Genomic DNA, 15272 nt, shown 5'->3' on the forward strand with positions numbered 1-15272 from the left:
ACAAAAAATTGTAAATATGAACTTGGAGAAGTGCTCGACTGTTAATGACAGTATTACAGTGGGAGCAGGAAGGAGAAGCGTGCGGCAGAAGCCAGGCTTGCAGGTGCTTGGTTATTCCAGATTTCTCTGGTACTGTTTTTAGAAAAGTACCCCAAATTTGAACCATTCTCATTATGAACACTCTTGTACTTTCTGAGGGAGGTGAGCTTGAAAAAAATCCTGACGTGAAAGTAAATGGAGGAAGATGAGAGGGCAGCCTGGCCGTCGCTGGAAGTTGTTAAAGATAGCCCATAGGTATAATATCCATTTGGACTGGGACAAGTTCCATCCTAACGGCCGTGATGCTCTCGTGTTACTAACTCTCGCGAAATTAGGACAGCCTCAGCATCGAAGTCAGATTGATTTGAGAAGGAGCAGTGCTCCTTTTTCCCCTTTGTCTTGTTCTCGAAGCCGGGCCTTGCGGTGGTTTGGCCAAAGGTTCGGAACTTGAGTCTCTGCGAATTGCCTTGACTGTCGTGCTAGCGCCAAGAAAATCAGGGGAAAGCATAGCTCTCAGCAACATGTCTCATCTGGGACTTATTTAATGAGTAGGGCCTTGCACTAAATTAACCCTCTCATTTTAGGGTTTATATTGTGAATGGTTCTTTATACAACAGGTAATTTTGTTTGTAGAAAATTTGTATTTTAAAACGTTTTATGATATCTACTCAGCTAATTGATTTGCTCTTTTTCTGCTCTTTTCTTTTGATTTGCTGTTTTTGTTTTTCCATTTTCTCATCCTCCTCATTCTGACTTACTTACGCAGTGAAAAGGATTTGGTGAAACAGGCAAAAACCTTAAGTAGTGCAGCAAACAAACTGATCCAGAAGCATCATTAGACATTTTTGTCTGGTCACCTCACAGCTCTGACATCAGAACTCATTTATGAGGAGAGAACTTGAGAATTGCTAAAAGCAACTGTTAAAATGTTAATTGTCACCTAAAGTTGATTTGGAATTTGCTGAATTTTTAAAATCAGTGAGTTTTTCTTAAGAGATTTAGAGTCGGGTATAAAAATCCCTAACTTTGCCATTTAAACTGTGTTAAAGTACCAATGAGTTGGCCAATAAACACACCAGAAAAGCATAAGGAATGGGAGATATGTGGCTCTGTACATCCCGGTGATGCATACCGTATACAGCAGCACAAGTCTTCGACATTTATGGATGCTAGGTGCGTTGGTCAAGCCGATATCAGATTGGCCAGCTCTGGAAAGTCAACTAGTTTTCTGTGTTACCCTTTTTGTGAAGTAGACGAAAAAATGCATCCCTGGAAGTTGTTGAAAGTAGTTGTGTGCGTACCCCAAGCTGTTACCCATTCACTTCTGTTCTGTGGGTTCAGCCCCAAGTCCAAGACAAACGGGCGCAACTCGATAGCTCATCACCGTGAAGACCAGCCCTCTTGTAACCGAGACTGCTTGCAACGATTTTGCCTTAGTGACTTGGTGGGAGGGGGGCGGGACTTACGACTTATCCTTATTCCTTTAAACTTCATGTGTCCAGAATTAGTAGCTAGGTGTCTTAGAGTAACACGATAGAGTGGTAAGTTCAGTGGAAACCTCCTTATCTTTGCATTGCCTTCTACCTCTGCCATGAATTCCTCTAGACATACATTGCGGTTCTTCCCGACCAAAGGAAGCTGAGGAGAGGTGTTTTGGAAGGTCTCTCCTCTTCCTAGAAAGGGAAGTTACACGTTGTACAAAAAATAATCTGATCTTTATACTCTAGTGTTTAAAAGAAACAAAAACAAAATTGAAGAAAGGAACAAAATGTGCAGTGGTGGGGAGTGGAAATGGTAATTTGGTACTTGACCATTCCTTGTCTGAGTAGTTAGTGGTTTAAAAGGAAGAGTTGCCTTTTACTATTACACTTCTTTCATTTGCTTCTGAGTTTCTGTTGCTCAATACAAATGGAATTTGCTAATGAAAGAACAGCTAAAGCTTGGAAACAGCTCTCAATAGGAAAAATAATTGCCAATTTAACACTCCAGTGCAAAACTTTAAGTAACTGTAGCTTGGACTATTATAAACTAATATCCTCTTCCCTGTGGCTGCAGAAGGTCACTGTGCTGGCCTGTCACGGGCCTTAGGTTATAAGTGCTCCTAGAGATTTTTTTTTTTCTTTCAAGAAGATCACATTTGGGGGTTTTCTGTGTTGAATAAGGGTATTTTTGCTCTGGTGAGATGCCTGTAAAAATTCTTTGGTGCCAGTTCTCCCTTTGTCCTGTGGGACAGTGCTCCTTGGGGCAGCGGGTGGCAAATGTGACTGAAACGCAACTGGGGAAAGAACACCTATTGATTCTCACTAGGTACGTTTAAAAATGTGTGAGGCTCAGCCTAGTCCTCCTGTACGCAAGCGTGTACCGCTGCTTAGCTTGTTCAATGGACTCCCGCACACAAGCAGACTTGGAGACACGTTTTAGATCTCTACGCGATGCCCAAGTCGCATGCTTGAAAGTATAAACTTAACCTGCAGTAACCTTTTACTAGAAACTCATTTTAACTACCTGGAGAAAAAAAAATAATAAAAAGGTGGAAGCTTTCGTCAAGGTATCCAAATAGCTAGTTAGAACAGTCAACTCCCCTGCCCCTCCCCAGACTACTTCTGTAGAAATAGGGGATTGGGCTGGTTTTGTTTGCTGTCGCAGTAACGCTAACATAAGAGAGAGTTAAGGATCTGGCCATTTCTGATGTCAGGCCCGAAGTGGAAATGCTTTGGTGTGCTAATGCCTGGGCTCTTGAGCCAGTGTGTCGATCCATGGAAGAGACCAGGAAAATGCACTAATTCTCAATACAGTAGCTAACCTGTGTTGCAAGTTCCAGTTACATGTGTAAAGCTCAAATGTAACGTACATTAAAATCAAATTTGACTTAAAATTCTGTGTACTTGAGGTTTGCTTTGAATCTGGATAAAAGTGATGTTTTATGTTTTTCATCTAATGGCTGTAAACTGTAGTAATAGAATAAAAACTATTGAAAATCAGAGCTTCTGCCTGGTTCACCTACATTTTGCTTTTCTTTAAAATATTTTCCTCCTTTCCATTGTTTTTACCATTCCTTTTTTTAGCTTTACCTTTTCACTGGGTTTTTTATTTGTTGGTCAAACTCGGTCTTCCTCCCCACCATGGCTTTTGTTTTTTATCACAAGTTCATGTGGCTCAAATCCAGATTGCGACAGGCAGAGAAGGACCGTCAGTTGGCCCAGCAGGACAACCGTCTCTTCAAGCAGGAGTTTGGGGACAAAATCAACAGCCTCCAGCTAGAAGTGGAAGAGCTCTCCAGGCAGCGGTGAAGAGATCCTTTTCTAATCTACTTTCCGGGCTGTTCTTACTGTGTCTAGTAGAAAGCAGGCAGGGCGATTGCAAAGGGAAGTAGGGGTTGGAGGCGGAGAGAGGCAAGTGGCATTTTAGATGCCAGGCGAGTGAAATCCTTTGCGAAATGGCAAATCTCTTAACATGTGTCTTCAAAGTTACAACTTGAGAAATCGGATTGGAAGAAAATGCAAAAGAACTACATGGTCAGCAGAAACCACCAGCAAAAGCACAAAGCTTATGTGGCAGTGGAATATCAGAAGCAGGTTGTAGAACATCTCTTGGGTGGAAATGAAATGTCAGGATATTTTTCTGAACACGGAAATGTCCATGGGGGCTTTCTGCACTGCGGTTAGATTTGTTGGGCATCTGCCGATAACCATCGCTTTCAAAAACCTACAGCGCTAGAGATGCAGGACAGAGATCACCACAAGCTGCAAAACCTGTTTGGGACGCTCGGTAGATCCTCAGTCTGCACTGAGGTCGCGTTGCAGGTTAGCCTGCTCTAGGGAATGAGAGTTAGCCAGATGTGCGCTTCAAAGCGCGGTCAGGTCTCTGACGGCAACGTAGACCTTTCCAAAGTCTAGCGCTGCATCAGACTTTCCGCTGTAATAGCATAATTTGGAATCTAAAGTTAACGCTAAAAGCAAACAATTTGCTGCTCATCAGCAGGGATGTAGCAGCTACGTCTTGGCCTAGAGCTAACACTGAAGAGTTTGGAGCAAGGGAGGTGATCCAGGTTGTCAGTCTGACAAACAGTGCCGTGATTTTATCTTTTTTTTTCCGGTTGAAACTGGTCTCAGTTTTGCTGGGAGGCAACCAGAAAGCTGGAAGCCAAATGTAGAGAACTTGGCGAGAGCTATCGTATTTTCCCCTGCAGTGTCATCAGTTTACCAGTGTGAGGAGAACAGAGAAATGCTCTTACCTTAAAATAGAAGAGCGTCTCTCCTTCTGCAGCCATGACGCATCTTCTGGTTGTTGCAAGGTCACTGGAATGAATTGTGGGGAAGCTTTGCTGGATGCATTTTTTTTTTTTTTTTTTTTTTTGTCCCCTCCTTCCCTCCTGGCACAGCTTTGTGTTTCCTTTTTAAAAAAGTTACAGAGGGTACCCACAAAGCCAGCAAATGGCTTCTATCGGAAATTCGTACGAGGTCCTGGGTGTGTGTGGGTGAGCTTAGCAGTGTTCTTGGGCGTAAACGGGGAATGCATTTTCTCTGCATACGCACCTTAGACTGAGTCAGTTTAGCTTAGTGTAGCTATCTGGGGAGGACATTTGCAAATTGGTCTTTTTTTGCATCAGTTGGACTTCTTCTGATTCCTTCCTCGCTCAAGCGAAATCAAGATGACAGTATGAAAATGATTGAGCCTCCTTTACCGGGAGGCTGTACTGCTTTATTTAACTGAGTTTCTAAAGCAGTGAGTTATTGGAGGGTGCTGCAGCGGATGGTGGGTAGTCTTGCTTGAATTACATTCCTTTAAGAGGAAATGGGGCTTTTTGTGTTTGTGGTGGTGGCGTTTTTAAATCAAGTTATAAACCAGAATTTCCTCAGTTGGTTTGTTTTTAAATGCCAGCATTGGCGAGGATTCATTTCTGGATCTAAGTCTCCACCAGCTTTACTCACTTCAGTTAGGCTATGTCATTAATGAGGCTGTAGTCGTAACGAGTTACTTAAAAAACTGTTGGAGCGGTATGGAGGCTAACGAGGGTACTAACGGATAATGGTGGTTTTAATAGCAATGAGGATTCTGAATGTTTTATAGTACAAGTCTTGCCACTACTTTTACCAGCAGATACTCAGTTTCTAGGCTTTGATTTTGGTGCAGGGGTCGTTCCCTACGGCAGCTACCGTATTTTACTTGTAAGGATTTCAGAAAACTGGGTTTCTGCTGCTTCAGTCCCTGGTGGTCCCTGTGCTCCAAGAGCTTTGTTGCTGTTGCGCGCAGGCAGGCTGCAGTCGTGGAGGCATTGAGCTTTCTGGTGGCCCAAGTAAAGGCTCTGCGATCCACAGTTAGGTTTAGAGTCATGCTTTTCTTGAGCCTGCTTCAGGCTGTGTCAGGGACCTCAGATGTGCTTGTTCATCTGTCCTTGACCTGCTGATCACTTGTCCTCCCGAATATGAATGTGCTGCCCTCAGCCACGTCTTTGTTCCCTGCGGCTCGATGCACCGCAGCATGGGACTGACACAAAAGCCTCGGCTGCAGTACCAGCGCAGATCAGCGGCCCGACTGTTTAGCAGTCTTGAGGGAGCACGTGCCATCCCTTCGTTACAGGTTAGGCTAGACCAGGCAGTGGATCGCGGTCCGTCAAACAGCATATGCATCCTGTTCTCAGCCCACTGGGCTTGCCTCTCCTATTCAAGCCCACGTACTGACGGGCTCGTATCCTGTTGCTCAGCCGACTTCTAGTAGCAGAGCGGGCTGCAGAGTACACCCGGTGAGGAGCCCTCAGCTGCTCCGCGAGGACCAAGCCCCGCTTTAGGCGAGGCGTCAGAACAATTGCCGCAGCTCTCGGGGAGGAACAGTCCATCCGTCCTGTGTGGATGGCTTTGAGAAATGGTCACGGATGTTGGCTTTGGTTTCAGAGCCTGTCCTGTAGCAGTTGACGTGCTGAAGAATGTCTTTGAACAGGGCACTGATCAACAGTTCTGTAATAGATGGATAACTAAGTAATTTTTTTAAGGACTCGCAGATGTAGTCAACAGGTTTATTTCCTGCAAAATTGTGCTAGAATTAGATGAAGAACTTAGAGATTTTCCATCCTGACATACTATGGCTTAATGCACTGCGAGACAACTCTTTATTCAAAGAGGCAGTTTTCAGCTCTTGAGTTGGGGTTCAGTTGCTTTAGTGTAAAGAGAGGGTTAAATAGTTCATTAGCTCTCAATGTCGAGTGTTGCAAAACCATAGCCTTTATTCACGATTCCACCTCGATATTTTAGGAGCCACCTTGAACTAGAACTGAAGCGGGAAAGAGACAGATGGTCACACAGTCACCAACGCAGCCAAGAAAACAAAAAAGGCGCAAAGAATTGGCTAAGACAGGTAACATGGCTTTTATTCTTCTTGGCTTGTATTTGAAGTACAGTTGCATTTTGCTCGTTTGCTTTTCCTGAGCTTTATTAGGCAATAAATATGTATTGTTAATGTGCCACAACAAAATGAGCTTTGGAACGTTTTTTTACACACGCTAAATAGGTGGTTTATTGAGTTGAGCCTCACAAAAATATTGCAAGCATTACACTTCATTGCAGAACGCTGGTTTCCTCTTCCAAGGTGGGTACCTGACGAAATCTTGGGCAGTGATTGTGGGTTTCCTTCACTAGTTTAATAAAACCAAGTGTAATACAGCAGGAGAGATGATGTGCACGTTACATCTTCTGAAAAGCCAACTTGCTCGTTTTTATTTTTTGCATCGCAATAAGGGAAATTCTCCCGAAAGAGGTAAATAGTAAAACTTGGAAGACAAAATTACCTCTTGAGGGCATCAGAAATCACTTTCAGTGTTCTTTTAGTGCTGTGCATTAGCAAAGTCAGTGGTTTTTAAAGCAAAGCGCAGTGTTCATCTCGAGAGTAAAACTCATAGTCCCCGAGTGAAACTCCCTTTTTAGCAGTACATTTGCCTTTGAAAGTGAAAACCTGCTCCACAGCTTTTTCTGTAAAACGAAACAGGCTCTTTTGCTGGGAACTGGCAGTAAAAGGGTTATTTTGGAGAACAAAACTTGTAACTATGAGAACTGTAAAGTAATAGAGGTTGCAACTCTCGTGTGTGCTGCCGCACTTGAGAGTTGCCTTCACTGGGCTCCCCGGGCTGCTTGAACGGTTCATTTTTTCCTTGTTTTAACCAATATTACACACGATTTCAGTGAAGTTATTTACGCGTCATGAGTCATTTATCAAAAAGTCATGTTTGCTGTAGCAGAACAGCTATAATTCAGTAGAAGGAATCGGGAACTAAGTGCCATGCAGTTGGCCAGTAAAAATGAAAACAAGAAACCCCCAAACCCAAAACTGGGTAGTCTGATCTTTAAAGCAAAGTTGGTTAGCTCTCTGGAAGGCAGAACAGCTGCTTTTCTGTGCTGCTTAGCTGTCAGCCAGTCACTGGGTTTGAGACCAGGTTACTGCGGGGGGCTATCCTCCTTTACTCAGTAGGCGAGCGCTGTAGCACGAGTGGGCCAACGTGCCAAAAAGCAATTTCAGAATGGACTTCTCTTTTTGCCACAAAACTGGTAGGTGGTGCTTGATCCGGTGGAAGTTTGCGTTTGCAGAAATTGAAGAGCTCCGCTGAGATTGTAGTCACAACTTGAGAGCAATGCACACGTGGGTGGTTCTGCCAGCACTCGGCATGCAGGCCGGCGGCTGGTTTTTGACAGTCGTGTTTCAGTGTGGCGTTCCATAGAGACAGGGCTCGGGCTGTGACCCAGGTCTTAGCTGGGGAAGAGGGGAGGATTTGTCTCGCTGATGAGTCTTTAAAAAGCCTATTTGGCCCCTCTACCTTTTCAGCCTCTGCTGTTAAAATAAGAAATGGTGACTGTGAAGCTTCTCATACCTTCTAGTAAAAGGAGGTCATTGGACACGTTTAAGAGTCCATCTCTAAAATGGGAAGTCAACTTTTTGTTTACGGCGAAAGGAAAGCGTGTAGAGCTGCTCCTAGGGTGGATCGGTGTTTGTATGCTTTCACGTGTCCAAATACACCTCTGTGCCAAGAAGGGGCAGATCAGTATTCCCGACAGAGCAACGTAAAGTCTCCCTTTGCAGTGTGGCAGGGGTGAAGCTGGAGTCTTCATATCGTTCAGCTGATGGGTAAATGTTTCTTTTTGGCAGGACGGGAAGCTCCAAATCCAGGAAGAAAACGCTAAAGTGAAACAGCCACTAAGAGAGGAGAACAGTGTCCTGCCACACAAGTATGGAAGAAAAGAAATCTCGTTTTTGCCTTCTCCTTATTCTAAGTCCTGCTTCCCCGTCTCTGATTTCTTTGCTGATGGGAGGTTTGGGATAGTGCAACTTCCCTTTCTAAGGAAGATTTTTCAACCTTACGCCCTTTGTTGAGGTCTCCCTGCTGCTTCTTCATAGCTCTCAAAGGGAAGAAGGAGGTTCTACTGCTTGCCATCAGCATTTCTGGATCTGAAAAGCTCTGTCTCTCTCCCATTTACCTTTGAATTAGTTTCTATATAAATCTGCTGTTTACTAATTTTTCTTACTTAATGAACCTTCGTAAGCCAAATGCTGCAGAGACCTGGACCTTTGGTACTCGAGTCCACAGAAGGTATCTTTGTTGGTGAGGGAAAGGAGAAGGGTTGGTGGATCGATGGCATTTGGAGCTAATAACCAGTGGCTTCTGGACAAGAACAGAAGCTGTTGGAGAAAGAAAACTTGAAGTAATATTTCAAGGAGTTGGTTGTATAAAAATGTCGTTCAGGTAGTATGTTTCTAAACTGAATATTACAGAGGAGGATTCTTGTTGTAGGATTCATTTAGTATTTGAAAGTTAAGTTTCAGATTTGGTTTTAAATGTGAAAAGATGTTTCAGAAGCCACAGGGAACAGCTCTGTAACAAGGACTTTGCTCGGAGATGGTAACAGCCTATTTGAAGTACTCTGAATGTCAGTGAAAAAACACAGTGCTCTGACACAGTGCGCTGAATGCCAATATAAAGTTAATCAGAAAAGTATTGTCTTAAAAATAGCATAAGCTCAATTCACATCTGCTTTACCAGATATTAAAAACCTTCCAGGCCTTAGATGCTTTTTACCCCCGTTTCACCTTGAGTGTTTAAGCAGTGTGAGCGTCAGGCTGCCGATTTATCTGGAAGGCCTCAAAACACATCATCGCTGCCTGCTCACAGACGTTGTAGGGGATCAAACGTTTTGCAGTAATATGTTTAAAGCTAGTTTTAAACTGTGTTTGTACCATATAAGCAGTCTTTTCTGTGTTCATGCTCCCTTTCTTCTGCTCTTCTGAAGGTGTCTTGCAAGTTTTTCTCCTGCTCTTCCCATTTAGCTGGGAGTGCTGCATGTCTAAACAGCACCAGTCACATACTGCCTCTTCGCTTCGCTGTTTGACGAAGCTTATGAACGCCTCATCTCTCACGCCAGCAAACTTGGCAGCGTGGTTTTGAAGAAACAAAACCAAAAATCTGTATGGCTAGGATTTTAAAAACAGGATGAGGGATTTCTCTGATGTCCAGATGTTTTTCTTAAATGTAGCAGTGACTGAAGTGCCAGCTCCAAGTGACGATGTTCTTCTCTTGTAGGTTACCGAGCGGCACACAGGAAGAGCAGGTTGGTGATTCTTTTTCTTGCGTTGAAATACTGAAGGGCAAGGGTACTGAGGGAGCTCCTGGGTCGCTGCAGCATCTTCCCTGCCCGAATACCCTGAAGTTTGTCCTTCAGGTTTTGCCTTGGTGAGGATTTGTCTGTAGAGTCCGTAACAGCAATCGTTCCCTAGCAGAAAAGTGCTGCTTATCTCATTAGAAAGGCTTTTAGTTGGCGGTGCTGCGCCTCCGTGAGTTCATTTTGCCTCTTCAGCACAACCGTGTAGTTTTTTAAACTAATATTAACCCCTTTTATTATTCCTTTGCCCCATGCCTTTCCTGGGTTGGTGTGTCGAAAATGACCAGCGAAAGCATAATACAATTTAGTGTTTGTGAAAATGGCGGTGTTCAACCTCCTTGGTCTGGGCTAGGGTTTTGCCAGTTGCTCTGTAGGCTAGAGGGAAGGGGTGTTTTGGTCGACCAAAACACGACAAACCACGACAGTCGGTTTGTTTGTTTTTTATTTTTTTTCCATGTATGTCAAATTGACCAGAATCCATTCTTTCTCCCCCGGGTGCCTGGCAAAGCACGGCTAGACCCCTAACTATCAAAGGGATGCTGCAACACTTGTGTTGTGTCCTGTCTATGGGGAATTTCTGCATCCGTCAGCTCTTTTTCATGGTGAAAAAGGTGTTTAGTTCCCACCTCGTTGCTGGGCCAGCAGCTTTGATCTCAGCCTGAAAATCGAGCTGCGTGGTCCTCGGTTCACGCAGCTGTGCTGCGCTTCCCCGTCTGCCCTGTGGTGTAGCCAGTGCAACTGTAGATCATCCTGCAAATGCACGGTGGTCCTGTGTGGCTGCACGGTGTGCTGTCAATAGAGAGGGGTTAAAAGCACAAGCATGTGAAATCTTCCTCCGCACCTTGTAAGGTGCGGATCAGCCGTGGAGCTCTAATACAGGTGCCACGTGAAGAAGCGTGTAAAGCAGAATGTCTTGGTTTTCACTTGGGGTTTAGGAACAGCTGTCGGGACCTGGAAATGCCGAGATCTGCCAGCTCTGCCAGGAAGAAAGCAGCCGAAGCAAAAAAAAGGTAACTCCAAGGACTTGTATTGTCATCTCCGTCATCTGGCGAATGTGCGTTTCCTCCGATTTTCATTTTCGAATAGCACAGACTTCCTACTGGTGACTTGGGACAAAGAAATGAGCCCTTTTCTGAAGTCCGCTTTACCCTTAAAGTAAACTTGTTAAACAGTGGTCGCTTGAGGTTCCCCTCTCTGCTCTGTGTCCAGTGGTTTGTTTTTCCTTCCCCTTAGCAGCTTCTTCCCTTTTTAGCTAAGTGGTTGGGGTTTTTTTCTGGGATCAGTCAGAAGTGAATAGGAGGTGTTAACACTTGTCTGTTATTTCTCCGCTTAGGCCACCTTGCCTTTTTCTCTTATTTTTATTCTTTTTCGTGGCTAAGCCCCTCTTCCTTTCCTCACTGCTTTCCAGTCTGAATCTAGAGGGATTACAAGAGAGTTACCGAAAAGGGCGTTCAGTGGGAGTGCTGCCTTCATCCAGATACTTACTTCCACTGATGCTGAGGAGCAGGAGCAGTTTGCAAGGAAACAAGTCAAGGCGCTGATAAAACTGCTGTTGGTGCAGCAGGCGTCCTGGTCACACTGGTGCAAGTACTTCAGGGGGGAGCTTGGAAGGCGGCGCTGGGTTGTCTTTTCCACTAGCTGATCTGCCAAGACCTGAACCAAAAGGCTGTTGTGGAGCCGTGGACAGATGGCAGCAGGGAGGAGTCCTGTCAGGCAGTGCCGGGGAGGCCGGCTCTCCGGCACAAGGCATGCAGGGCTCTGAACTCTGCACCCAGGTAAAGATGAACCAGTAGCTCGGTTCCAAATAGGTCTTGGGAAGTTTTCGGGCGGGGCTGGGGAGCACAGCGAGGTTATTTGGCCAGGAAGCTTTTAGGCTCACCCAGAGAAGCCGCGTCCGGCCAAGTGACCGGCGATGAGTTGCTGCTCTTCCGGGCAGGAGCTCCCAGCTGCAGCTGTGTTTGCAGTTCTGCCTGGCACAGAGACAGGTCTGGCAATTAGTGATTTTTGCTGGAGTAAACAGCTGCTCCCGAGCCCGCCTGCTCCGCAGCGCCTGTGAAGACGGCGTTCCTCGACGTGGTCAGAAGCCAGCCCTCTCCTCCCCGACGCTGCAGTACCATGATGCTTAGAACAGGCAGTGAGGAGGGGCCCGATTGCCCCCCCCCCCCCCCAATCACCCAGTGAACCTCTCCTGTTACACACGTGGGAGCTCTCTGTAGGATTGCTAGTCTTTCCCATTCCCCTGTGTTTATCTTGAGAAAACACATGAGTTCAAAGCAAAGCAAATGCCACAGCTTTATGTCTGACTTTGATGCATTTCCAAATGCATGTGCATATTTAAATACTTATTTCAGGCAGGGCTTGTTGTTCCAGTGTATTTATATGGCTATAAAATATACATGTGCACCTCTTGGGACAAAATGCTCTAGTAGACTGAGTCAGTTAAAACATGAATGGTTCATTATTGGTAACTCTTACCTGCTTCACTACAAGCCTTCACCTACTCTCATTTGACCTAAGGAGCTTTGCTATAAACTGGTCCTGAGCACAGGAGCAAACTTCTGGTCTCCAGAGGGGACAAGAGTGGAGTTTTGGAGCATCTTTCTCTAGCCCAGTGGAGGATTTGGGCTGACGGAATGATAATGAGAGAAAACCTAAGTTTCTTTGTGTTGCTTGTGTCGTGAGCATCTCCTTAATTTTTCTGTCCTCTTCCTGCATTCCAGAACATCTGCAAGAACTGTGGTGGCATCTTCTGTGAAGCCTGTTCAGCGAATGAGCTGCCCCTCCCATCTAGCATTAACCCCGAGCGCGTCTGCAATCCCTGTCACAAGCAGCTCATCCAGCAGTATTCGACCAGTCCCTTGTAGGGGACGGGTTGCAGAGAGAGGTGACCAAAAAATGGTTGTAGCTGATGGTTTCTGGAGTTGTTCAGGGGGAATGTGAAGAGAAGACGTTTGCCTGTGTTCTTTGGAGGTCGAAGGGGAAGCAGCTTCATGATGTTTACAGTCTCTTGTGACTAAAACAACAGTCTGAGCCTTCCCTGTACAAAAATCTGCCTGCTCTCAGACCTGAGCTTGTGCTGGGGAGAACTGCTTTGGGAATGTCCCGTAGTTATCCCCAAGGTGTGCCCAAGCAGCCTCAGGGCGCAGTGAGAACAGAGAGCCCTTGCCCAAAATAGAGCTCTGTGTGTGTGCGCGTGTGTCTGCGTGTGTGAGTCGGGAACAGTCTCGTCCTCGAGCGTGTGGCGTGAAAGCGTGCTGCTGCTAAGCAAAGGCTCGCTGAAAGCAGAACGGGAGCATTTTTATCCTCGTGTCTGGCTGCACTTGAAATACCATTTCCCCTTTCCCGGTTGCCTTTGACAATCTGGCTCAACCGTGCTACATCAGTGCCAGGTGTAAGGCGGCCAGGTAAGACACCAATAAACACTTTTTAGCTTCATTTCTTTGGCTCAGCCCTCTGGCCATGGGCTTGCTATGCAAATCAGTATCAAAAAATCAAACAAAGCTGTGAAAGTTGTCCTTCTGTATTTTAGGGGGTGTAGGCGGTTTTGAGGCGCGCACGATGCGAGAACTGACAACCTGCACTGATCTGGCATGGAAGTGCCTTAAGGCATCTCTGACCTTCCTCTCAAAGACCCTCACTGTGACTTTGTGACTACAAAATGGTGGTGAAAGCTAAGGGTGTAACTGTGCTTCCTGTCTTGGTGTGGCAACTGGAAGAATTGGATTCCCCACTATTTAGATACCAAATCCTCATCGGACACAGAAGGTTTAGGGCCACTTCGATCCACCTCTCCCCCTTGTGCACATGAAAAAATCATTGTAATAAACCTGGCATTTCACTTTTCTACTTTTGTTAGGTCAAAATGAAGGTGAGATGAAGTGGGAATGCTTTTCACCTACTAGAAATTCTAATTTGAAACACAGTTTAAAGAGGTTTCACAGTTCGTGCTACATCATTCTTAGTTGCCGTTACCTCAAGGAATTTTGTGTTACTTCAAAAAGCGGTGGTGGTGGCTTCCTCATGAAGCACATAGCATGTCACAGTCGTGTTAGGTCTGGTTTATATTGGTAGCCTACTTCAGTCTTTAAGACCACAGAATGTTTTGTAGTCCACAGAAAACTGATGTATTTATATGTGACAAACGCATTTGGTTTTGTACAAATTTTATTAGGGGTTAGTGGTTTAATTCCTCAGAGGGGATTTCCTATTCGTTAGACTAGCTGGAACCGCATTAAAAAAGCCTGTCAGAGCTGAGGTTATTTACGTGGTTGGTGCTAGTTCGTACCAGGAATTACTCTTTTAGTTCCCTCTACGCCTCGGCGTGTTCAGCCACCCAAGCTCTCCAACTCCTCTTAGTGCCCTTCAGAGCCATAGCGCTTCACAGGGGCGCAACTTTAAACAGTTTTTCTTTTTCTGCTCTTTTTTGCCCCCCTCATGGTAGTCACCAGATACGTTTCCTTGCTGCTGTCCCTTGAAGTAGGTTTAAGTAGTTGTAAACAGCGTTGAAATTGGAAAAGCCTAGAATTCAAGTGTGGGCACACTGCTTTGCAGGGGTGAGACACCAGAGGTGAATGGAGAAGATGATACTGACTTTAGCGTTAGTGGTTTTGTGTACATACCGTACACATTTATGAGATTCCAAATTCCTGCATCCGAACCCAGTGTGACTCATCCCCCAAGGAGAAAATGAGACCCGAGCAATTTCCACGTTAGAGGATTAAACTGGAAACCGGGCACTTACTGTAAATAATTTTAATGCTGGTATGTCCAGCATTTTGCAGCTCCGAAAGCAACAGCTTATTTGTGACCTGTACCCAGCTTTCGGCCGTCCTGGCAGGAGCGGCTGCCACTCTGCTTGCTCGAAGCAAAGGCTGTGACTGTTGTTCATGTGAAAAGCAGGACAGCTCTTGAGCAGGTCCTCTGAAGTGACACGAGATCTCTTATGAACGAGCAGGGAGGCAGCAGAACACCCTTCAGAATACAGCTGTCGGCTGTAATGGAAACTGGCATTTAGAAAGGTCAGAGCGCGACTGTGCTCGCTGCCAGCTGTCTGTGTCGGCACTTGCCTCTTTCCTGGTGTTTCAGACCCCAGTGACTGTCTCTGCCTGTAAGTAGGGGATGTCGCGCTTCGTGATGCTGCAACTGTTCAAGGCACGTTTGCTCAGGTACTGCTTGTAATGCCAGGGTGTGGGTCGACACCTGGACGTTTGGACTGGGGGGAGCGGAGGGCAGTTTTTCTGATGTTCTTTTTGTTCCACACAATAATAAAATCTTGATCATCTCTATCCCGCGTCCTGAGTGGTCTTTTCCATCCCATTCTGCTTTGGCTACGCCTAGGAAAGTATTTTAAAACCGGTAACGGATGACAGGTGCTTACGCAGCTTGAGAGAAGCGTGGCAGGAGGGATGAGGTTTTGGCTGTACCACGCAGTGTGCCGGCTGACTTCTGTGTATGAGGATCTTAAATCGCTCTGGTTTTGTCAATTGCAAATACTGGTGTTTTATTAATGCTTTGTACACCATTATGCAGCTGGAGACTAGAACTGCTCCATCCTGCAGCATTTGCCATGCCTCCAGTACAGCTGCTTCTGCTTTT

The 15272-nt window shown here is 45.6% G+C and overlaps 1 protein-coding gene across 11 annotated transcripts in view; it reads left to right on the top strand.

Moving 5' to 3' along the window:
* The window catches only part of RUFY3 (RUN and FYVE domain containing 3), a 57753-nt gene extending 42791 nt beyond the window's left edge, over positions 1-14962 (top strand). For 6 of the 11 annotated variants that reach the window (XR_012995273.1, XR_012995276.1, XR_012995272.1 and 3 more), the window contains 7 exons: positions 3206-3325; positions 6288-6390; positions 8170-8249; positions 9599-9626; positions 10613-10687; positions 11086-11452; positions 12398-12474. Coding sequence is in view for 4 of the 11 variants with exons in the window: in XM_076337447.1 (XP_076193562.1) it covers positions 3206-3325; positions 6288-6390; positions 8170-8249; positions 9599-9626; positions 10613-10687; positions 12398-12541 (550 nt within the window). In the remaining 7 variants the exon portion in view is untranslated. Of the gene's footprint in view, positions 1-805; positions 3021-3205; positions 3326-6287; positions 6391-8169; positions 8250-9598; positions 9627-10612; positions 10688-11085; positions 11453-12397 lie in introns of those variants that run through there. The other 5 variants (XM_076337447.1, XM_076337450.1, XM_076337448.1 and 2 more) reach the window with 3 other exon arrangements.
* Positions 14963-15272: the final 310 nt, after the last annotated feature.

This window comes from Aptenodytes patagonicus, chromosome 4 (assembly GCF_965638725.1).
Source record: "Aptenodytes patagonicus chromosome 4, bAptPat1.pri.cur, whole genome shotgun sequence".
NCBI lineage: Eukaryota > Metazoa > Chordata > Aves > Sphenisciformes > Spheniscidae > Aptenodytes > Aptenodytes patagonicus.